The 24,869-nt window shown below is 38.9% G+C and overlaps 1 protein-coding gene across 2 annotated transcripts in view; it reads left to right on the top strand.

Moving 5' to 3' along the window:
• Positions 1-24,869, top strand: part of SMOC2 (SPARC related modular calcium binding 2) — a 149,140-nt gene that overhangs the window by 24,812 nt on the left and 99,459 nt on the right. For both annotated transcript variants that reach the window (XM_074864808.1, XM_074864809.1), the window contains exon 2: positions 21,996-22,167. In XM_074864808.1, the coding sequence (XP_074720909.1) occupies positions 21,996-22,167 (172 nt within the window). The remainder of the gene's footprint in view (positions 1-21,995; positions 22,168-24,869) is intronic.

Here is a 24,869-nt window from a genome sequence, read left to right on the forward strand (position 1 = left end):
AACTATCCGTTTGAAGAAGGATACTGATAATTAATTCATTTCACTGAATGCACTCTCTGGATAAAACAATACCTTCCCTCCCTGCTCCCATAGTAAATGATCTGTTCTTTACTGGAACTGAACTACAGCATACCTGTCACTGAAATAATTTATTTTTTCTATAACTCTGACTTTGTATGTTTTTCTTGTATTTAATATAAAAATCACAGTATGAGCAGTAGTAAAGCAAATTTCCCATGCACTTCCTCGGTAATGCTACCTTGACTTAGATACCCTTTAAATGAAATGGTTAAATCCCCAAATCTTTCCAGGCTCAGAGATTTTTGGTGAAGTACTCAAAAAGGTGACTATATCAGGGCATATGGTTTATATATATATATATATATATATATATATATATATATATATAAAACAAATAAAAACCCCAAACCGCCAACAAACTTCTGATTCACAGTAAGCTAATTCTGAAGAGGTAGGTAGGTATGCAGATATATGCATAAACAGTCTGGTGTATCAAAATCCCTTGCTTAAACAAATCCACCAAACCAGTCTTCCCAACTTGTCAAGGCATTGAATTTGCTGCTACAAAAGCAAACAAAAACATCTGGATGTGACAGGTGTTGCAGTATGGATCATTCTGAGACATTGAAGTTAATTTATGGATGTTTGGAAACAAGTACAGCTCTGGTAGTTTTCTTCTAATGAATGGTGGCACTGTTGATGTGGAGACTCAAGAAACCATATTTCTGTTCACCCTCTTTATGTTTACTGCTCAGATGATGGTAATAGTCATAGCACTACTTGGTTTTGATTAAGATACATAGTTTTGTCATATAAGGTCGTCCAGCTGGGGCTGGCAAAATCAGTTCATGTCCTTGTAAGTGATGCTGTTTTTCTGGCTGGCATGAGGTTAGGGATGGGAGATCTGCTTCGTAGGTTGCTGTCCTACCCCCAGACCCTTGTTCCTTTTGCTACCCCAGGGAAATCTATGGAAATGGTGTAAGCAGCTGGGTGGGACCAAGTGGTCAGGATATTCTTTCACTGGGAAAAGATGAAATACTAATTAGTTGTGAAAATGTTGGTTGAGAAAAAGGCTGGCATCTAGTAACTGTAAGTACTAACACAGTAGCTGTAAGTACTGACAGCATAGAGCCTGAATTTTGCATTTTTGTTCTTCAGTACTGCTTGCTGAAGAAGACGATCTGAAGCCTGACTACAGCACTATGAAAACTCTTCAAATGGCTGGATTGTCATAACTCAGAGTTAAAGGGGAAATGAGGGCTTATTCTGCATATTCCCAATACTTCTGAATTGTCAACTTGGTTGGCAGCATATACCACCTCTGAGAGAAAACATCTGTGTCTGGAGTCAGTAGACCTTTAACTTAATTGGAAAGCACTTTCTCAAACTTGGGATTCCCGGCCTAGACTCTAGGAAAGAAACCTCTTTCCCACAACTAGCTGCATAGTTGACATATTTTGGTTTGGACACTGATTCTCAAGAGTGGTAAGATGAGTTCATTTTATTACTGGATTAATTACTTCTTATACAACCAGGTTCAGTATATACATTTTAAAAATGCACACTTTCAAATTCAGAAAAATATTAGGCTATTAGGGATGGAAATATTAACTATGTACATATTCATAGATGGGTGACTCCTGTTCTCATTCATACTAATGAGTATTTAAACCCATCTGATAAACTATGTTTCTTTTTAAAAGCTGAATCTTTGTGTTTTGAATTTCCAAACTTCAGCTTCAAGTTATTGTGTCTTTGCCTTTGCTAGAAGTTAAGGCAGACCCCCTTGAATGAGAAGAGTATTTTATGTGTTTAATACTTTCTGTAATGTTTGTTTGCATTTCAGATGTTTTCAGAATAGATAAGCTCTGCTTTCTAATGTGTATGTGATCAATGACTTGTCCTATGGAAGGAAATGAGGTTGCTGCTGTTAATGACATTAACGGAGTTCAATCCCTCCCATAAATATTTGAGCAAGGAAACAGCTGAAGTTGATGGATAGTCTTCATAGAAATAGAGTTCTAACTTTAAGCAGAAACTGGTTTTGGAGCCATAACAATTTTTTCATGCTGGAAATTGTTGGGTTCTCTCATAGGTGTCCCTACTGCTTAACACTGGAGTGAGTTCTTCTAATTATCATGTATTTGCTGATATAACAAACTAATGTTCACATCTGAGTCATAGTCTATGGAAATTATAATTTCAGTGAAACATCAAGTTGGCACTTGCCTGTTAACATGTTTATTTTCCATGTTTCTCTTTTGTTCTGGACCAGTACTGATTACTGTTCATGTTCCACAACTTAATTTACCAGTTACCATAAAACCTTTAAAATCCAAAGTAGGTGCTGATCTACTCAGTATGATATATTAGTTGAAATCTCAGCAAATTGTGAATTGCTACAATTTATATAGACAAGGCTCTGAATCAAAATCTTGGATCTAAAACACACCAAGCTTGAGGAGGATTTGGATTCAGATCTAAACTCTGTGGTTTGGGTTTTTCTTTAATCACATGGTGTTAGAAACATCTATTTCATGTGTCTAAACTGTCCCAGCTGTGCAGAGTATTTCCTTGAACACATTGGACTTATTTTTACACAGATGTAAATCAGGAGTAACTTTGCTAAAGTCAATGAACTGATGCCAGTAGATGATGTGTGAGGAAAGGTCTGTACTTTCCATATGATGTCTCTGTATGCTAATAATATAGAAATGACATGTATTCTTTGCATCAGCTTTGGGAAAAAACCTGTCTGCATGTCTTTGCATGTACATGAACATCATGAAGATATGCTAGCAAACACAAAATATAAAAGAGTTGGAATGGCAGCTTTCTACAATGTCCATTTGAGACCTTTCTTTTAAGTAGGCCTCAGTGCCATTGCTGTATCCTCCTTGCTGTCTTCCCCACCCATCTCGCTGGTTTCTTCCAGGCTCTGCTACCACCAATGCGTTGTCTTCATGCTTTCTGTAGCCATGTCCTGCTGCACCCTGTCAGGGTGCTGGGTTTGTCATTGTGCTGTTTGCCTCTCACCTTTTAGGCTGTCACTCATCAGCAATTAGGAACCAACATTATACAAGTATTTGTGGTAAAGAGAATATTAGAGCTGAATCAAGTGTTGATTTCCACTCCCGTTTTCCCTATTGAATTACATAAAGGTTTCAATGGAACTTGAGCTGTAAAGAAACTCAAGCTTTTCTTTAGGTTGAACAGAGCTTGCAAAAGTCCTGTGTTTTCATGTCTGTCATTCATCCTCCCTCCATCTTCAGTTCTGGATTAAACTATGGCAGTTCTTGTGGTATTTCTTGTCCTGGCCAGAAGCAGGAACTCCTGGAAGGACTGCTGCAAAATCCTTCTGTTGAGTGTTCCTGTGTAGTTTTCCAGGCTTGCTGAATCTAATCTTTGTGTGTTTTCAGATTCATGCCGGATGAAAATAAATTACCATTCCTTTACTTGTGTCTTCATTTGGATGCAATTACTATTTTTCTGTTTCATCAAAGGAGGGGGCTTGACTTACCTGTCCTAGTGAAAGTGATCTGACTTTCACCATATTATGCCAGCAAGGAGAAACTGCCTTACAGACTTTTATTTTCCAAAGATGATACGTGGTCTCTGCACAGCTGCAATTCACCTGGAGGAAGATGGTCGGGCTTATCATTGGGGGTTGTTAATTCTTACCTCTTCTAGCCAAGAACAATATAAACCAGGGTGAACCAAGGGTAAGATCTGTGCAGTCACCAGTTCAGTAATACTTAGCATGAAAATATAATCCACTAGGGAGCAAGAGAGAAAACAGTGAGGCCCATGAAACGTTATGTTGCATACTCTATCAGATAGAAGAAACCAGTACTTCTGATAGCTCTGGGCCAGTAATAAAATAGAGAGCAAGAAGATGATTAGATCTACAAGCTTTTCTTCAGCAAAGTATTAGGTCTTGGCTAAGGAACATACAAATCCTGACACCTCCTTTTAAGTTGCCATTCAAGTTTGTAACTTTGAGGCAGCCAAGGATGAGCAATCATAGACTGCCTCCTCTTGAGAACAGCAGTATTTCAAAGCTTGCAGACAGTGTGAATCCTTTAAGAAACAGCGGGGATCTTTCTGTGTACATAAAATAAATGACTAGTTAAAGCCTTTTGAGAACGTAGGCGAATTTTGTAGCAGTTATCAGTTGTTCTTTCAATCTCTTAAGAACAGTTTAAACAGATATCACAGGAAAAGCAAGTCTGGGTTGGCTCTAGTTTTTTTTATGATATCTGTGATACATCATATATGATTCATCGGAGGTGGATCATATTCAAACTAACCTGTTTATGGTGTGCCAGAGCACAACTTTATTTAAAAAGTGTTCAGCTTACATATTACACATAAATAAAAGGAGAACAGAACTGGGGAAAACACAAAGGTAAAAAGCAATGTAAGGGTGATTGTGGAAACTCATACTGTAGAAGTTTGAAGCTAGGCACTTCTATAGTGGTTAAATAATGGTGTGTATTCTCTCACACCAACAACTAAGGCAATCCAAGTTAGGGTTTAAAGGTTTAAATTAGAAGACTTCATTGCTGAGAATCACGTTTCCCCCAGACTTATCACTCATTCTACTGGAATTTTATATATACTTAACAGTAGATAACTTCTGGAATCCATCTTCTTTTGACTGGCAGCACCAGGTCCCCTGCTCCTTTGTCTGGAGTTCGAGATTTGGCTTGAAACCTCACATTTGTCTGTAATACTTCTGCAGGGATTGTTAGATATAGGCTTAAAATTAACTGATTAAATTTATTCATAGCATTTTCTATGAATTATTATTTCTATAAATTATATTTCTATAAATTAAAATCTATATTTTAAATATTTCTCTGTCACTTCCAGATTTTAAGTTTTAGTATTTTCTCTATGTGACTTTACTATAGCCAAAGAACAAGATCTTAGTTGGATTCTTGTGCCCAGTTATGTCAGCCTTGCTGAAAGAGCTTGGAGTGTCTCTTGATAGACAAGATTTTTAGGCTTAGAAACAGGAAGATGAAAGAAGAATTTTTAGTAATGGGCAGCAACACTTTATGAAGCTGTGTATGCAATATAGCTACCATAAGAAAAAGTACTACATTTTTCTATTGTTTCTCTGTGTGTTCTGTGCACACAAAAACATGATATTATGTTTCATTTCCATCTGTACAAGGCTGTTATGCTTTTGAGCTAGGGAGAAAGGAATCGTATGATAAATGGAGCTTGCTATGCCTCTTTGTATTTGCCTTTTCTCAAAGGTTAGGCCTGGAACACTGTTGCAAGAAGCAAAGCTTGGACTGGACTTACTTAAGCAGTAAGAGTGAGCTGTTCTTTATCATATTAATTTCAGTTGACTCATGTCATTTCACCTCCCAAAACCAATGATGGTTGGTTAACATTATATCCAAACCGGTCATAAGTTACCAGTGAATCAGTAACAGAATATTTTGGGCTGGTATACAAAAACATCTCTTGCTCCATATTTAGTTAGCTTGGATGCTCTTGTGGTTCAACACTATTTTACAGAAACAAAACATTCTCAACTTCAAGCAGAGTCCAGTTTCCTTAATAAAACTTTTAGTGCAAGGAGGACAAAGAGTTTAGCCAATTTACAGCTTCATTCCTCTTAGAGCAGCTAACAGACATACATCTTGCATACTCAGTGTTCAAAGCTTTCCACATTTATTTTGATTATCTGATAGATGTTGTGATATTAAAAGCATGGTATGCAGCAGATAAATCATGATATCAACTCCATGTTGTGCTAATCCTCTCTGCTTTTCCAAGTGGGAGAAGAAAATACTGAAGTATTTGGGTATGAAAGCCATGCTAAGGAACTTATCCTTCTTGGTTGGAGTATTTTCTGTTTTTCTCAGGTAAACTTGTAATTTGGTTGAAATATTGCGGTTGAGAAGCACTATGGTATAGCTTTTAGACAAATTAGCGGTAAGGAACAATGCTTAGAAAAACCTTGAAAATACACTTCTGCCTTAGCAGTATCAGCTTGCTATAGAAACATTAATGTATCATATCTATTTTGTGTTTTGATGGATATTTTAACAATACTGTCATTGTTTCTACATGTCTGACAGCTACATCAAAGAAGTAACTGTAAACTGAGGTGTTCCTAAAGCTAAAAACCCCATAACTAAATAAAACATGGTGCTAAACTGTCATAGAAAATCCAAGTAATCTGCTCAGCAATAAATAAGCCCAAGAGAACTAAAGAGAAAGTCAAGTCTGTGGCCTTGTTCAGAGCCGGATTTTGTGGCTTTGGCACTTACTTAATCTTTTGCTCTTATATTGCATTTTTCATTCATGGTTTATGAAATGCTTTACAAAGACAAGCAATAATGGTCTGATTTTTTTGGGTGAGGACTAAAGAAGCACCAAGAGATAAAATGGCTTGTCTGTGATTTAGTCAGTTCATTGTAGGTAGAAAGGGCACAGTCCTGACTCCAAATATTGCTCTTGATTTTTAGGTAGACCTGGTTCTTTTAAGGAAAGAACATTGCAGGTATTTACCTCTTACAAACTAAACATATTATTGTTCTACTCTATTCTTCTAGTCTCAGAAGTGAAGGCGAATTGAATTCAGGACTTGCCTTGAAAGAACTAAAAAACCAATCAGTACCACACTGTTTTTCAAAACTTGAGCGAATTAATGGCGTGCAGAGCCAAAACAGCTCAGCCCATGATTTTCCCTTGGAACATCATGCTAGATCCCATTAAAAATGACCTTCAGCAAAGATTTTTTTTTAATGGAAACAAAGAAGGACGTAATTTAGTTTACAAAACATCCTCGAATGTTTTTAGCAAGAAAATCCACACGCCGGTTTTGAAGGATTCATACAGTTTCTCTTGCTGTGTCCTTACTTTGTTAATGAGCCGGGCCTTTTTCAGCCATGACTAAATCTTTTTGTAGAAAAGAACATTTGGAAGGATGATGCATGTGGTTAAAAAACAGGAATGAGTTTCTGGAGTCTTGGGTTTAATTCCCAGCATTGCCACAGACTTCCTCTGTGACTTTGGACAAGCCACCACATCTCTGTGACTAAATTCACTGACTGTAAACTGATGCTAGTGGAATTTCTCTTCTTTAAAGGCAAGTTGTGAGGAAAATGTATATTTAGGTAGCAACTGCAGCTGCAAAGGATTTGGATTTTTGACTTTCTGAAATGTGTGAATCCAAAAGAATTATTTAAAGGTGTGGCCATTTTCTATGGATTGTCTCGCTAATGGGAAAATGCCACAAAGTAATTGGAGTAATTTGTATCAGCAATCTGTGGTATTTTGACACCACTTTCTGTCAGACGACTTCTCAGCTGAGAAGTTGTCTTTCCTACCTGACAGCCTGAGTCCAAGGCAGTGACAGCAACTCTATGGCAAATGTGTCAGTCAACTAATGATGCTGCTCTGAATAAGTTGTGGCTGGAGCTGTGGTGTAGATTGCAGTAGTGATGGACCTCAGGGAACTTTAATAGACCAGGAAGGCCTGGCCCACAGGTACTGTAAGAGATGCCTAGGGATATCAGCCTAGTGGATGACATCCAAAAGGTCAAGTGGCAGACTATGCAATGACAGAAGAATAACAGTTCAGGTATCAAAGGTAATCTGTGCTAGATCTAATGGGGGACAAATTTCGTAGGTCCCCAGGCCTTCATCTTAACTAGAGGAAAGTCTCTCCAGTAGTAAATCGGGGCAGTCCAAATTCACATAAAACCTTTGTTCTTCTGTTTTCTGAACAGTTAAACAGTGAGTTACATTTGCCAAGGAGCCTGAAAAATCCCCTTGTTCATCCAGTCCAAGCCATATTCATGACTGAATATGTTTAGACTGACATTTGTCACATTTATCCATACTGCTTTTTAATGTGGTCAAGTGCTGTCCACAGAGAGCATCAGTAGCCTGTGGTGGGCAGCTTTTAATTCTGCTTAGGTGCTTGGCCAATCTCTCCCTACAGGCAAGGGAGGTGAACAAGCAATTGCCCTTAGGTCAGTCACCTAATGTTCCTTTTCCTCAGGCAACAGCACAAGGGAAGGTGAGAATGCCTCAGCATCTGCTGTGACATCTACTCTTCCTCCTCTATGTGAGGCAGAGGGCGGGGAGCAAAGATTAAGCTTTTTAAAATATGGCTTCACTATTTCTCTTCTTCCTCCTATGCCAATGAAATTTGGTCGAAATTAGCCATCTCACTGCTGGCTTTCCAGGCTGCTACATACAACTGAGAAACAAAGCTGTGGATACAGTTGCTCTGCTTGAGGTCACAAGCACCAAAAGACAAAATATGATTTGCAAGAGCCAGGTCCCAGACTCCAAGAAAGACAACAACTTGTACACAGCAGAGGAAGAGGATGTGGAGTTGGTGGGATGGGTACATCTGTTAAAATCGGATGGGGTCTGTTAAATATTCTTCCAAACGCTAAAATCTGTGAAAAACTGTATCAGGGAGCTATTTTCCACAGTGAAATAGGAAAATATTTCATAGGTGCCACCCCTGTCCATATTTAGTTGGTCAGTTCCACTGCATATAAACAATATCTGTAACGTGGAGTAATTATATGCTTCCAAGAAAAATAATCTGAGCGGATAAGATTCTCTTATTTTTCTAGTATGACTAGAAGGCACAAATATAAAATATTGCATCAGAGACTTTGGACTCCAGAAATTTTCACTCCTGGGTTGTAGAAATATGTTTATATATGTTCTTGATAAGAGCTGGAACTTGCTGGGCCTCAATTCTTCCACTTTGGGGGAAAGTCTGTGAGAAAGTCTGATTAAAATGAAATACCTGTTCTGTGGTAAAAAAAGCTCTGCTTTTTTTAATCTGTTGTATTTTAAAGTACTTGGAAGAGTTTTCTTATCACTAATACAAAGTGTCTAATCTTCCTTAGGTGTGTAAGAATTGGTTCTGATTGCATCCCATTTAAAAAAAAAAATCTCAAATCTGTGATATAAGTGATTTTTATCAAAGGATCCCAGTCAACTGATACAATCTTCTGTGTGTTGTCAGCTCCACTGTGTTTAGAAACAGCATTGATTTTTTTTATGTCTGGAGTCCAGTAGTCTCTTCTATTGTTGATTCTTCATCCACAATACAGTATGTGTGACTGTCATTACAGCTTCTTTGGGGATTTTTTTGGTACAGCACCTACTATGGTGGGGTCTTTGCTCACTGAACTCAAATGGAAACTCTGCAGATTCTCCTCTGTCAGGTTTCTCATCCCTAACAATTCCTTTTGGTATTGAGAAATCTCACTTATACATAAGGGTCCCCAGTAGACCGGGACTAATGGTTTGTATTGCTGATATGATGATTCTTTAACATTCTCTGGTATTGCTGGGTAATCTTTTAGGGCCAGTTTAAAAGCTACTGACCAACTGGTGTGTAGAAGTCAAAGAACAGCAAGGAAAATGTGTTCTGCTACAAAGAAAGCAGAGGCCACTTAATATGTGACACAGAACTTGGAAAAATTCTTTTTTATTCTGGTAAATTGCCTGGTTTGGATCATGGCTTGTTGACCCCTCCCACCCACTTCTAGATACACACAAAATTTTGTTTTTCATATTCAAGGGGTTTTCTTTTGCAAAAGTCCTCATAATAATTAGAAATAAATGGCTTCCTAATGACTTTTTTCCTTGGAAAACAATGGTTTAAATTAAAGGAAGAATGTTTTTGCCCAACATACAAACAAACATACAAGAGTTCCATAAAACCCCAAAGTTGGGAGGAAGCAGAACTGCCAGTGGTTTGAGAAAACCACAGCCAGGTTCTTGTGTCCCTGTGGAAAGTGTTCTTTTCTCATTAGACTGGCTTGTTAAATCCTTGTATATTCCAATTGTGTACTATTTAACTGTTCGCTTTTAGCATGATTTCTCCTTTAAAAGATGACAGTATTTAAACCTAGCAACATGTTGTTTTAAGATCAACAGTTTAACAAGAGTAAAATCTGCCTCCCACACTCAACTGCCTGCCTGCCTTCCAAAATACTTTGTTCTGAAGAAGCTGATGGCAGTGATAAATGTAAGAGAGTTAGAGCTCTGCAGTTATTGTCAGTAAGTTAGCTTTATGGGTTGGGGATTAGACCTTTGATGTCTTATCGAGTTTCTGCCCTGCGTGAATGAGTTGCTTACTTGATTTAAATTATAAAAAGAAATGCTCTGTTGTGATATTGTCTCATACTGTGTCTTCGTCATTTGAGATGCCCTTCGTGTTCTTTAGTTCCCCAGGAAGAGAAGGCAACCAGCCATATGGAGAGTGGCCAGTTGCCTGCTGATCATGATAGGCATTAAATAGGGTTGCATAGAAACTCAGATATAGAAAAGCCCTGTTTAGCTGAGCCTTTCTGTCCCCCCACAAAGGGAGATTGTTCCCTACAAGTATGTAACACAACGTATAGCCATTTCACTTTAGCTTTTGAGGGGGTCACCCTATTCCTTTAATAAATTATTTCCTTTTCACTGAGTTAAGAGCTTTTATGGAGTTGTCTTTTTGACATCCCCCAGTGTAATTGCTGCTGGTATGGAAGAGCTGGTTGCTGCTTGGGTGTGTGGTGGGAGGAAAGCAGAGGTGAGCTGGGAAGGAGGTCACCCTTTTGTGATGGAAACAATGAGGATGGCAATACCTCGCCCTGAAGATGACTGTTTGAGACCATCTGGAAGCTCATTTTGAGGGTTTCGCATGTCCTGTCTGCTGTACCAGTGGATGAGGAGGTTTCTGGCCTTTGTGACAAAAGTTCAACCTAATACTTCTTATTTTGAGTCTTAAGTTATTGCTCCTAGTTTTATTGTTTTAAGCTACCTCAGCCACTTTAAGGGTGTGTGTTGATATTCTTTAATCCTAAAATAAAACCCTAAAATATAGAAATGTTGATCTGGCTTAGATTTTATTTGCATTTTAAAATATCTTTTCAACATTTTAGAAGCCAAAATATTTTTCAAGTGATCAGCCTTTGAACAAGATTAAAAGGTAAAATGTGTCTATTTTTCCAGATTGTAGCTGTGGTTATTAAAGACACCAACCAGGCAGATTAGCTGTGTGTCAGGAAACTGTCTAACAAGATGGTTGTGCTAGCCCACTTGTATTCTGAAAGTTGGGTCAGAACTCATGAAAAGCTTAAGTAAACTAGAGGAAAATTCAATCATAGACAATACATCCCACTGTTTCTGTGTTTATTTTCTCCCTGTGTGACTTCTGGCAACTGAGAAGAAACACTATAAATGACAGCAACCCGCCAAAGAAAAGATTATGAATAACAATACCACAAGAATGAAGGGCATAAAGTTACCAGTGACTTGGGAAAAATGCAGAGCACTGGACACATGACATATCTAGAAACTAGTGGATTGCAGTACGTGCAGAACAGAATACTTTCAGATTAGAAACCCTTTCAATTCAAGTTTCAGTATAAATTTATGGTAGATTGTTTTGTTCTGATAACCGAAGGTATGTTTATCGTGTTGTGGGTGTTTTTTGGCTCTGTTGAACCCTTATATTTTGCTGGTAATTCTCCAAAACCAAGAGAAATAATGCCACTGGACACAGAGAAAGAAAAACTATACCTTTACTGAAGAAATAAAAAGGCTGAGATCTCTCTAATTAGCAATTGTACATACATACAAAGGACACCACATTCCTGAAAAGAGTTGTGTTTTTTCTTTACAACATTTTTAACAGTGCTGCTTTCAGCACTGTACTTAAGACTGTCATGCTTTCCATCCCAATCTGCAGTTCAGTTTTCAGGCAACAAATACAGCAAGCTGATACCATAAGTTTACCATTTAACTTTTTTGATGGTGCAAAATGAAAGAAACCAGCTGTTTATGTTAAACTGGAGTTCAAAATAACTCTAATAAAAAATCACAGGAAGATATTTTGATCCCTGAAAAGCCAGGTAAACTAGTTTTTGGAAGGAAAAAAAAATAGGTGCAGTCTATTTGTCCTTGCTGTGGTGCACTTTTATTACTTCTAAATATCTACAGTATTAAGTGTGTGGGCTGTTTTCATCTATAGTGAATACACTAGGCTCAATTTGTAAAAATGAGTGTTTTCATGAAATATGGAGGACTCCTAATCTTGGAAGTGAATGAATGTAGTCAGATAATGGGTGTTTTAGTGTCCCCAACAGTTTTTTATCACGTCTTGAAAATTAAGACCATTAGTTCATTTTCAACTATATGGGGTCAATGCCAACAAATCATTCATACATTGTTTCTGATGCTTAGACTTTGCAGCTTCTGGCGTGACTCATTTGGAGGGAGTGCTTTGTGCTTCCAAAGACTATATTGTAGGAGCATTCAAATGAAAGGTCCTTCTGAAAGAGTGGTTCACCAGGGCTGAGTGCTACTCGATAGGAGCCCAAACCTGCTCCTATTGAAGTCTGTGTATTTACCTTAGTAGGGATGGAACCAGATCCTAGAATTAAGCTATTCAAGAGAATAGCCCTTCAAGAGGTATGATTGCACTACCCTGAAGTTTTTTTTCAAGACAAAACCGAGTGGAGAGAAAAAAGACAAGATTTGGCTGCCTTCTTTTTGTAGTGTTTCCTGGTACACTATACTCAGAATGCTTAAACAGCACAGAACTCTCTTTTGCTGTAACTTCCCCTGTGCCTCCAGAGACCAAAACAATTCAGTTCATTTTTGACGAGAACTATAATAAATAGAAGAATCTGCTCAACTGCCACTTTTGAACCCCTTACAGAGTCTGTTTCCTCCCTGCCTCACAACTCTTCTCTAAATTGGTTGTAGTTCCTTGCCTCCCAATCCTCCAGAATAATTTATCCATAGTAGATTAGAAATACTGAAATACTGTTGAGCCACCAAATCACCTGAAATCTCTAAGTTGGTGAGCTGTTGGGAGGAACTTTTTTTGTGATATGGTAATGATGAAACTTGGGATTGCATGTGTAATAAATTGATGTCCATCCTGTCTTCAAAGCAGGAAAGAACGTGTGTCACTCAGTTTGCTTCAGTTCCAGCTCAGCCCTTCCTTGTTTACATGGTTGCACAACTGAGATGTTTTGCCTTTTTTAGTAATTTGTGAAGCAGCAGTAAAAAGAGGTGATGGATGTGCTTGACGTTCAGCCCCACCATCCCTCCATCAATACAGCAAAGTAACCTCACTTAAAAAAACACCTGTTAAAGCAATAAATATTTAAAAAAATAACATGCCAAAGCAAAACATATCAATCAAACCACGATCCTGTTTCATAGTAAATTTCTCTGCTGGTCATAACAAGATGATACTGTAGTTTTGGCAGTGAGTGTCCAAGAGCCCCACTGCATTTCAGGCACTGAGGGAGTAAAGCACAACACTGTCCTAACTGATAGGTAATTTGGAGCTGACTTTGGGTACTGACCCAAGAATGATTAAAAAACCCCAAACACCACCACAACAAAAAGCCCAACAAACGAAACAACAACCCCCCACCTTCCAACTCAGTGAAATTGCATACTCTAGCTGTTTCTTTCAACCATTCTTGCAAAAGTTTACATGAAAAGAGGTCATAGGTTGCACACGAGTTTCATGAAATATAACGAGGCAAAGTGAGGGGGTGCCTGAGCTCAGAGGTTTAACAGGGTCCTTTTCAATGAAACAATGTCTCAGCAGGCATTAGAGACAATTCTCCCTCCCGTGTGCCCCTGGAGATGCATAGGCACCTGCTGGAGACCTTTGATAGATTTCTTTTTGAAACCTAGAGCCCACCTCTGTTTTAGTCATCTGGAACCTGGGATTTTGAATGTTTCTTCCCTTTTTTTTTCTTTGACACTATGGGCTGGGTTAATCTCATAGGACTTCAGGCATTTGCAGGAGAGCTGGTTGATCAGACTCGCCAGTTCGTAAAGTGGAAGGGACTTTTCTGGGATGTGATCCATCTTATCCTAAGTCAGGTGAATCGTATGCTAAAGGTGCCAATTTCTAGTTTCTGTAGTCTATGCAACTAGCCCCACATTATGATCATCACTTGCTGCCCTGGAGAGTGCTGCAGTATTGTGGCTGGAATACTAATTTTTTGTGTGAACAGGGATAAATGAACTTTCAAGAACAAATGTTCATTTTTAGATGTCTGAGATAACCTCACTGAAGTCAGTAGTCTGCTTGCTTGTCTGGTAGTGGAATATAATGGAAAAATTCTGATTTACGCTAAGAAACTTTACCATTGAGAAGAGACACAAAAATGTTCTGATGAGGTTCTTTGTTGAAAGTGCAAATGACCTTGTCCACTACAACAGCAGGAATGGGCACATTCTAGCTCATCAGAATAGTATCTGATTAGTCCTGTGTGTGATGGCTTTCTGTGTAAATTCTTCCATGCAAGCTTAACCTTAATGGTGATGTCCTGTATGTCTGGACAAAGAAGGAGGTCATAGTTTGAAGTAGGTAGCTCAGGGCATGTCCTGGAACAGTCATGGACTGTTTTGCTTCAGTGGGACAGCGCAAAGTGAACTAATCTGTTAAAGATAGGTTAAGTACAGCAGTTATACAGAGTTGTCATTTTGAAGGTATCTCCTGGTACTGTCCTAAATAACTCAATAATAAGGATAAGGAGCACTTATTTTTTCAGTGCTAGGGTTGAATGCTTTTCCATGGCATTGGAATGAGAGTAGGGTTCATTCTGTAAATGTACCTTCTGCTTCATTCCTTGGCAGAAGAGTGATGAAATAAATATGAAAAAAATGAGTGGTGTTTTAATAAAGCAGATTAACTGAGAGAGACTAGCTGCTTAGAGTGCTCTCTAGGGCAGACTGTAGTAGCATATTGATACTTAAACATTGTCTGAAATATACATGGGAATATGACTTTACATATTATAGGCTGCATGATGGTTATATATACATAAGGGTGTGTGTGTGTATATATATGTACATATACACATACATACACACACACTTATATATTACTATTGTCTAACTCATTTTCCCATTGTAGATGAGCCTGGAGGGAACAAAGTATTCCTAGCTTGGAGATTTCCACATCTGCCCTTCAGGGAGCTATCAGACAGAAACAGCATGTCTACATAAATCACTGTAAATCAGCACATTTTTCAACAGCAAAAAGCCCTAAGCACAGAGCCACTTTAGAGCACACTGCTCCATAGTTTGTTCGCAGACCTCCCATGCCAGCAGCAGGGAAGTCAGACCATTCTACTCAACATATTACGGTAACCAGATGCAGCATAAAGAAATTGCCTTTCAAAGCTGTAGTCTGCACTAGGCTTCTCCAAGCAAAACAGTGATGTCTAGCATCCATACTTTCTCTTCTGCTTGTTTTTGAGGAATTTTTGGCCCTCAGCTGCCCAAGATGAGGTGTCATTCTCTTGTTTTGCAAGCAAGCTTGAATGTCATTTTAGATTCTGAAGCAGTAGTTTTCACTTGGTCAGAGGGAAAGTCTGTATATCAGTTATAAGTGGTCTGCAAAAAGTAACAGAATAAAAACCTGTTGTCAGTATGTTTAAATACCTAGTGTCAGTGGAGGGTATATAGGTCCAGTGGAAATTGAAAGGGTTTATAAATTGGAGAAGGGTTGAAAACCTCTGATGAACATTCCAAATCCATGAACTTGAAGGTCTTTCATTTTCCTACTGCACAGACGCCAACCTGATCTCACAGAAGAGGATAGTTTCTCTCCACAGACACAAAAGAACCAGTTGCTGGGTCTTCAGCTGTAGTAGGAAGAATTACATTAGGGCAAAGTAAAAATAGGTTTAGCATAGATATGAGTTATGCTTTCTGTGCAGCCTGTTTGTGTTAAGGATGTCTCTATAGGACTGCAAGTAAACTTTCTTAGAGACAAGATGGTCCAAATAAAAAAAAAATGTTAAAAAAAACCAAGCTGGGGAACACTCCCCTGCCTTGCTCAGATTAATCAGACAGTTGCCTCTGACCAAAGGCAATCTACAGCTGTGCACTATATTGTGAAATGTAGAGTAGAGCGTTTCCCATTACTGTCTAAAAGGCTGTGGCCCAGATTCAATAACTAATCTTTACACCTAAGTGCACGTGTCATCAGTTTTTCCTTCAATGGAGAGAGATGTCTGTGCTCTCCATGATCAGACTGTAACACTGGTCTTGACTCTTCTGCTTTCTTGCACTGGCAATTTGGGTTGTAGATGTATACAGTTGTTGACTCTCTATCCATGCACCACTTTTCTCCCAGTATACTCTGTGATCTCCTTAGGTGGAAGGAGAGTTGCTCTGCAGTATAGATGGTGGAATCACAGATTTGTGCATTGGAAATGCACAAATGTGCATGTGACTCGGTTTCATCTGAAGACCTTTTCTGCCCTTATGGTGATGAGGTGGCAGGATGCAGACCAGAGGGAATGACACTGAATCCCTGCATAAGAGTGGATAGTGTCAGGTAAAGAGAAGATACATGTTATGCTATAGCAGTGAACGAGTTTATGGACATGTTATCTTGATAAATGGTTTAGTAGCACAGTAAGAAAACCATCAAATGTCTACTCTTGAGGTACTGGAAAAACTTTCTCATGGACTACAGCACGTTGCTTGTGGTTGAGGAAATAAGCATACTGACTGTCCACAACCCAGATGTGGGACCAGTGACAAAAACAAAGCTGAAAGAAAAAACAGAGCAGAAAACAGAGCAGAAATATTTTTCCTCAGTATAAGCAAGGTTTCAGGTATCTACTACTTCATACTCTGACAATTCTAGTGTTACTAAACTCCAGAAACAGAGGGATGAAAGGTCACTGGGACTGCTGGCAATACAGGGGGACACATTTGAACCAGTATTAAGAGCCTTTGGTGTGTGAGGCAGTGAACGAAAATACTGGAATTCTGTGACGCCTGAAACACATGACATTAAATAATATTTTATCAATGCTGATATCTGTCAAGTGCAGTTTCTAGTGATTTTGGTTTTATTAACTGAGGTAAACTTAATAATTGAGAATTTTTCTGTAATAGTCCCATTATTGTTCTTTCTTCTCAGAAATACTATATCAGAATTTAAAGCAGTGCCTAGTATAGAGTAGTAGGCCTGTTGGAAGCTGGGTGTTGTAAAGTGTAATGCTTTGGAAAGGCTGAAATAAATTTGAGGCTATAAAAAAATTTATGATAAAATGTAAAGCAGGAGATAAGTTAAAGCAACTGCAGTTGAGGAGACATGCCTGTTAATCTGTAGCATAAACTCAAATTTGTAGTTGAGAACAGTTGTCTGAAACTTGACTGGGCTGGTTTCTGTGTTATTAGGGGCAGGAACACCTCTCTGTTAAAAGTGGTTTGCTTTTTTAATAGGATTTAACCATAATTGTCTGGTTTTTGCTGGTTGTTCAAAATAGTTCCACCTCAGGTTGGTCAACTATTGTTTGCTTAATCTCAGCATTCAACAGAAATGCTGCTTTAAGCTTGTCTTTCAGTGAATCGCATGTTTGTACAATAACAGATTTGTTTGTTAAATAAACTTAATGACAGAAATAAATCTGTATGCAGGGTGAGTCACTTTCTGGTCCATCTAGAACCATCTTTCTCTCTCTCTAAACTGTCCGATCATAATCAAAAGGAATATTTTCACAGGAAAGTACAGCTCTAAGATGTGCATCAGTATGATCCCAGTTTTTGTGTCACTGACTGCTCGTTCCTGTTTAAGTAAATTAGCAAATCCCATGAGAAATCCCATAGCCCTTTCTTGTTTCAGCATTTCTATTAGTTTTGACATATTTATCAATTCCTTTGGCTACATGTGAGCAAGCAATGGTGATTTGGACTTGTATCATCTTATGCTGCTGTAGTAAAGATGACAATGGAGTATTTTCCAAATGTCAGTCACATACTTTATATCTCTTTTTTTGAAAGTTCATTTGCTAGTCTCTCTTGTATGCTAGCTTTTCTCTCAGTAGCTTGCCTTTTTGTCCTTCCTGCTCTTAAATCCCTCAGTTACACTAGGTTGGTGGAAATTGTTTAAATGTACAACCCAAATTCTCCAGTGAGGTTTGGCTAACCAACAAGCTATTCAAGTGGTTTTGTCTCCTGGGTATGTCTTCATCCTCTGCTTTTCCAGGTTGCTTGAATATCCTTGAACCCATAATTTACCCTAATCTCCTCTAAGGCTTTGAAATAATGAAATACTTAAAGGGCATTTATCCAAAGAGTTTTATTTAAAATATAGCTTTATCTATGAACTATCATGCTCTCAAGGGAGCAGATTCTGTTCCTCAGACGATTAAGGGGATTTTCTGTCCACTGTGTCACTGTGGTTTGTCCACTGTGATCAGGCATACCCATCTTAACTCCTGCAACAACTCAAAACAGAAAACATGAGAAAAGTCTGGGAGAAAAATGGGACAGAGGCTAGACTGTTGCTGTATGTGATTTTTTTCTGGTGTCTGGGTTCAATTCCCTGATCTACCACATGATTTTCTGTGGGTCATGAAGCCTTCCTGTGCTTTTGAAAAATAATTCTCTGCTCAACAGGGATGTTGCTGAGGATAAATTAAGGGTGGCAAAGTGCCTAGCCATTACAGAGGGGTAGTCTTATACACACAGAAAGGCTGTACTCAGATCCTTACTTCACAAAATAGGAAGAGGGGGGTCACTTGATTTGCCATCGCCAAATCCACAGGGGAAGACTGAGGCAGAGCAGAGGACTGGATCTAGTTTTATTGCCACAGGCCCTGTGTAGTCCATTTTTCCTTGAAAAGTCCTTTTCATAGTCCTGGCTAGGCCTAAACCGTGAAACTTGCATATGCCTCCCAGGCAAGAAAGGGAGGCTTGGAAGACCTCACTGGGACTCCCCTCGCTGCAGCTCATCAGGGCACCTGGGCAGGCCCTGGACATCAGCATAATTTGGGATCCTGTCTTTACTGTTGCTCATTTTGCAGGTAAAGGGAGATAGCTTCAGTTTTCCTCACTTCCCACTCATCTCAGCTAATTATTAATTTCTGTCAGCAAGAAAGATCTACAGAACAGCACCAAAATGGGGGGAAAAGAAACATCTCTTCTCCACTTTGAAGCTCTATAGCTAAATTCCAGGAAGAAAGATTTGGGGTTTGTGTGTAATTTGTGAGTAATTTGCAAGTAATTTTCTTCTGATGCTAATTGTTATTAAAAATGAAAAATTGCTCAAAAATGTTAGGAAAAGGAAGCTTTCCTTTTTATGTTACTGTGCCACTAAAATATAAAAACTCTGGTCAAAGTCCAACCAAATTACTATTATTTTAAAGCAATACCTTTGAGATTGTCTCTCCATTTTCAGGCATACTCTTCAGAAGTACATCTGTATTTCTTCATGTTAAGTGACATGAAATGCAAATAGACCACAGCTTAAGTATGAAGATTAAGGAGATTTATGACTCTATACATTTTTTTCTGTAATAAAATGCAGGGAAGCTATATGTAGCAAATGTTTTCCGAATTTTTTAGGTTGTGCTACTCTTTCTTGCTCAAATACTACCTTTGTCCTCTTTTTTTCTTGAAATTGTCCTTCTAGTAGTCTCAGTTTCTAATCAGAATTTCAAAATTTTCTGTACCCAAGGTTTATGATGATGAAGTAACACCAATGAAACCAGGGCTTCAGCTGGATGAAGACCTTTTCTCAGGTGCCTCTTAATACTCAGGAGAATTATTATCTCCTGGTAGCTATATGCCTTGCTTAATTTTGTGCTTATTCAGAAACAGCAAAAGGATAGAGAAATTCATCTTAGGGCTTACTGAATCTACCTCCTCCCTAGTCCCTGCTTTTCAGGAGCTCAGAAGGCAAAGCATTGTCTTTGGTTTTGTCTGTTTTTTGGCTGACATGCAATGGCATCAGAACTGATTAGTTTTTTGACAGCGTGTTTCAGGTTGAGCAGCTCCTGCTTTTCACAGTGCCAAAGATGATGCCAAACTCATGAGCCTTGCCTGCAGTCTTCGGCGTGGAGGGGTGAACAGTTAGACCAGGTTCAGTGTGGCTTCATGGCAGGACTAGGAGGAGCATTTGTTGAAATTCATAATGGGAACAACCTAAATTGATTCTGTCAGCCTATACCCACTCACTGTCTTCCAGAGGAGATGAGATGGAATTTCTGAGAAAGGGAGGATATGTGGTGCAATGAGCAGAAGTGACAGGGTTTGAATAGCAGGGGCCTTGCAGGGCTTTGCATTGTGATAGGAGGACATGAACTTCCCTATGCCCATCCAGAAAAAAAATACTGTAGCCCACAGGTGACCCACACTGGTGCAAGGACAGCCCCCAGGGACCATGGCCCATGGGCAACCTGTGCTGGGGCAGGGACACCCCTGAGGTTTTTCAGTCATGGGAAACCCATGCCAGGGCTCAGACCATGCTCAAAACATCAGTCAGAAGTTTTTGTTGATTGGTAACAAATTAAATAAAATTATTTGGCTCAAGACTTTTTTGTGCACAGCCTGATTCAGGTTTTGTCTTTTATGCTCTCCTGTGGTGGGGCAATTTGGAATGGCAGCTGAGACTTATAGAATCATAGAATCGTTTAGGTTGGAAAGGACCTTTAAGATCATAAAGTCCAACTGTAAACCAAACACTGCCAAGTCCACCACTGAACCATGTCCCTAACCACCACATCTACACATCTTCTAAATACCTCTAGGGATGGTGACTCCACCACTTCCTTGGGCAGCCTGTTCCAATGATTGACAACCCTTTCGGTGAAGAAATTTTTCCTAACAGCCAATCTAAACCTCCCCTGATGCCTCCTGTCATCCTATCACTTGTTACGTGGGAAAAGAGACCAACACCCACCTTGCCACAGCCTTCTTCCAGATGGTTGTAGAGAGTGGTAAAGTTTCCCCTCAGCCTCCTTTTCTCCAGGCTAAACAACCACAGTTCCCTCAGCCACTCCTCACAAGACTTGTGTTCTAGACCCTTCACCAGCTTTGTTGCCCTTCTTTGGACACGCTCGAGTAATTCAATGTCTTTCTTGTAGTGAGGGGCCCAAAACTGAACAGAGTATTCGATGTGTGACCTCACCAGTGCCGTGTACAGGGGGACAATCACTTCCCCAGTCCTGCTGGCCACAGTATTTCTGATACAAGCCAGGATGCTGTTGGCCTTCTTGGCCACCTGGGCACACTGCCGGTTCATATTCAGGTGACTGTTGATCAACACCCCCAGGTCCTTTTCTGCCAGGCAGCTTTCCAGCCACTCTTCTCCAAGCCTGCAGTGTTGCATGGGGTCGTTGTGACCCAAGTGCAGGACTCCACTGTGGATGTTGTAAGAATGGTCTCACTGGAAGAACTGCAAGATTATAACATTTTCCTCTTCCATCTTGGTTTTGGGTATTTTTGTCTATTCTTGTCTATTTTTATAGACAACCATATGCACAAATATAAATATTTCTATAAAATATATCAGAGTTTTCTGTTTTGTTGAGAAGCCTTTAGATTTTGAATACGAACATTGCAAGAATAAATGATCTGTTGTGTTTCATAAGGTGCTTTGTAAGATTCTCCTACCTCACTCATTTTCTCTTCAGACCTCTTGCACTGAGGCCATTGAAGATATTATGGGTATAATTTTAGATGATTATTGATGTTAAAAATCCTATTTGGATCTTAGAACAGACTTTTCAGCTTGTTACTGTAGACTAGTTAATGCATAGCTCATAAAATAGACAAGTTTCCATTGCTGTTTCCATTGCTGTTTCATTTCTGTTGTGAAGAATATTTCTGCCATCACCATTTTTGCTCTGCAGACTCCAAACCACTGTTTTCAGCTTCATAACAATTGAAGGAGATTCAGAGATTTCCTAATTGTGATAGTGGACTTAGTGTATGTTACAGAAATGTTGCAATCACTACCATTTCAAAGCAGCAGCAGAATAACCCCAGATATGATGAATCAGCGAGTATTTAAACAGGCTAAAAAAGGCAGAGCTTTCTTTTCAGTTTTGGGTAATATTTGTATGTCTTCCCTGGGGAAGGGGATCACAGAGCAGTTTTCTCATGAGAATAGCATTCCTACAGCATTAATTTATTTTTTCTAGTTTTTGAGAGTGGACCAAGACAAAGACAGAGAATGCAGCCTGGACTGTGCAGGTTCCCCTCAGAAATCACTCTGTGCATCTGATGGAAGAACTTTTCTGTCCCGGTGTGAATTTCAGCGAGCAAAATGCAAAGACCCTCAGCTGGAAATAGCCTACCGGGGCAACTGCAAAGGTGAGCAAATCAAAATTTCTATTGACCATAATGAAAAATAATAGACTTTAAATCGTTTTTGAAAATGTCTTAGTATTGCAAACTGGCAGAGCTGTACTTGAAGGGTTTTCTAAAAGCAAGTAGGTTGGAATTGATGCTGTTAATTCTATAACAATATGCTACGTAAATATAAATTAATCTTTATCCATCAGCAGAAATATGACCCCTCCACCCATTTACACTATAATAAGTCACTGTTAAGCAAATTGCAAGGCTAGGTCTTTGTTCTGAAGGACCATATCACTGGTGGGCTCAGAGTAACTCAAGATTATCTCCCGAGGTTTCTTGTCTAATGCAGCTTGGTATTTTGATTTAGAGATGGTCAAATTCAGTCTTGTGTTGCCTAACTGCAATCATTTAGTTAGGGGAGGGGGGAGAAAAAGAGGAAAAAAAAAAAGGGTTATAATGTTTAGAGCCCTCACAGGCCATTCCCGCCTACATCATCCACTCTTTTACTTCTGATCTCTGTTTAGAGAAACTGAGTGACATGCAAAACCTAGCACTTCAGTTCCAATACTTATATTCACAGTCAAATCTTTTCACTTTTAGAGTAACCTGGTGCTAGAGAATGCAGTTCCTTACTGAAGTGTAGGGTGATTCCCAACACAATGATCTTTCTAAAATGTAAGAATAACAGTGGTCATAAAGATTTACTTTCCCTTTCTCTCTGTCCAAAAGAGGGGGGAGGGAGGGGGGAAGAAAGCCCGGGGGACCACATCTATTCAACCTCTAGGAGGCAATTTTCCACATCATCTCTCTCTCCATTAGCTCCAGCAAACCTCTGAAGCATCAAGACTGCTTCAAAGAGACATTCTGTCTCATCTTCTGCCTAGATGAAACACTATGCTCATTCCTCAGCCCTTTCATAATAAGCCATTGTATTAGCTGATGGATCTGTTTACTTTTGTGAACGAGGATAACGTAACAAAGCTACCTGAGCCAAAGCTTTTGTTACACTCATGAACGACAGAGGGAATTATTGTGCACTTTGTATTTGTTCATTTTATACATGAGACCATTATATACTTTTATAGAAATTAGTTTTGAATGTTTCTTTATTTTTTTATTTCTTACCATATTGACAATGTTATCTGCAAGAAATTTTTTCCATAAAGATGTGTTGAATTGCCCTACTGATGGTGTCATCAGCAATGCTGGCAAATTCTTCTGCAGTTAGTAACTACAGCTTGGAGAAGTGCTCTTTTGCTGTTTATTAATGAATGAATAGTGTGTCAGTACAATTGTAGACTTGGAATTAGACACCTTAGGCAGCTTAAGTATTGCTAGTAGTAAACATACATCGTGCCCTCATCAATCAGATGTTTTTAATCTTTCAATTAAATGAATGCAAACATCAATTTAATGTTTAAATATTTTTTCCTTTGATTAACAATAGATGCATGATTGCCAATAATATACTTGGTCATTATCAGCAAAAGACCAATGCACTTTTAAATTTTACATTCTCATAGCACTTCTCATTCAGTCAAATCACTCTTAAATATTGAAGTGACCAGTTTCTTTATTCCTACCCATGGCTGCAATCATCAGAAATATTTCAAGCTGTAAAAACAAGTTTTAGAGAAGAAAAAGATGATTTGTTGGCCTACCTGCAATTTCAGTTTTAGCATTGCTAGAGCTACTTTTGATAGTCCCATCAAACATTCTTCTGAAAGAGCTAAGGAAGTCCTCAGACCTCTTTTGAGCTGGTTGCTTTTGAGTGGTGAACTTTGTTGTTGCAGGTGATGCTTGACCAGAGAGCAGAGGGTTGTTTTAGTAGGGCTAACCAAAAGGTGATGGTTCCATTTCAGGGCAGCTTTCAAGGTTTCAGAACATGGAATGAAATCAAATCCTTTGGAAGTGTTCATCTGTCCCCCTAAAAGAACAGATACCCCACCCCTACCTCCCATTGAAACATTTGTTTTGAAGCAAGTTTTGAGGTTGCTAACGTGGGAAAAAGGGAGAGAAACATGCATGTTTGTATGTGGAATTTATGAAGGGAGAAAAGAGATGATTTGTGGTATAGGATTCACAACTTTAAATCTGTGTCTGATATTGATCCATCATTGATCAGAAAAGACTTAAGTCTGTGTCTGTCTCCTCCTGTCTTCTTCTCAGGTAAAAATCCCTGTTCACCTCACAAAAACCTTGCCTGAAAATTAAATACTTTCAGATACCATTTTAATTAGTTGAAAATATGATGACCAGCTTTTTGTTCAGTTCAGTCTGTTCACTAGAAATCTGAACACCTTGACAGTTTATGTCTACAATGTTTTGGAATAATTATGAATCCATCTTTTCTTGTTTATATATTCAGAACTGTGATATGGTTTTACATCCATAAGGGAACTTGAACCACTGCCAGACCAATGGCTGCCTTCTCTGTGTCTCAACATTTATCTCATCTGTTTAGTTTTGATCACTTAAATAGCAAAATTACAAAGGGATAGTTTGCTTTAAATATGCTTGCTTTCCTTTCTTGATTCAAGTTTCGTTCACAGCAACAGTGCTCAGCCCAAGTATTTCTTTAGCATTGCAAAGGAAACCATTTTTAGATCCTGGATCTTGAAACTAAATGACAGAAAACTGGCAGAATTTAAACCATTTGCTTTTCTCGTACTCCTGTCCTTCTAGTTCTTGATGGCTGCAGCAGAGATCAAAAC

Source organism: Strix uralensis, chromosome 3 (genome assembly GCF_047716275.1).
Source record: "Strix uralensis isolate ZFMK-TIS-50842 chromosome 3, bStrUra1, whole genome shotgun sequence".
Classification (NCBI taxonomy): Eukaryota; Metazoa; Chordata; class Aves; order Strigiformes; family Strigidae; genus Strix; species Strix uralensis.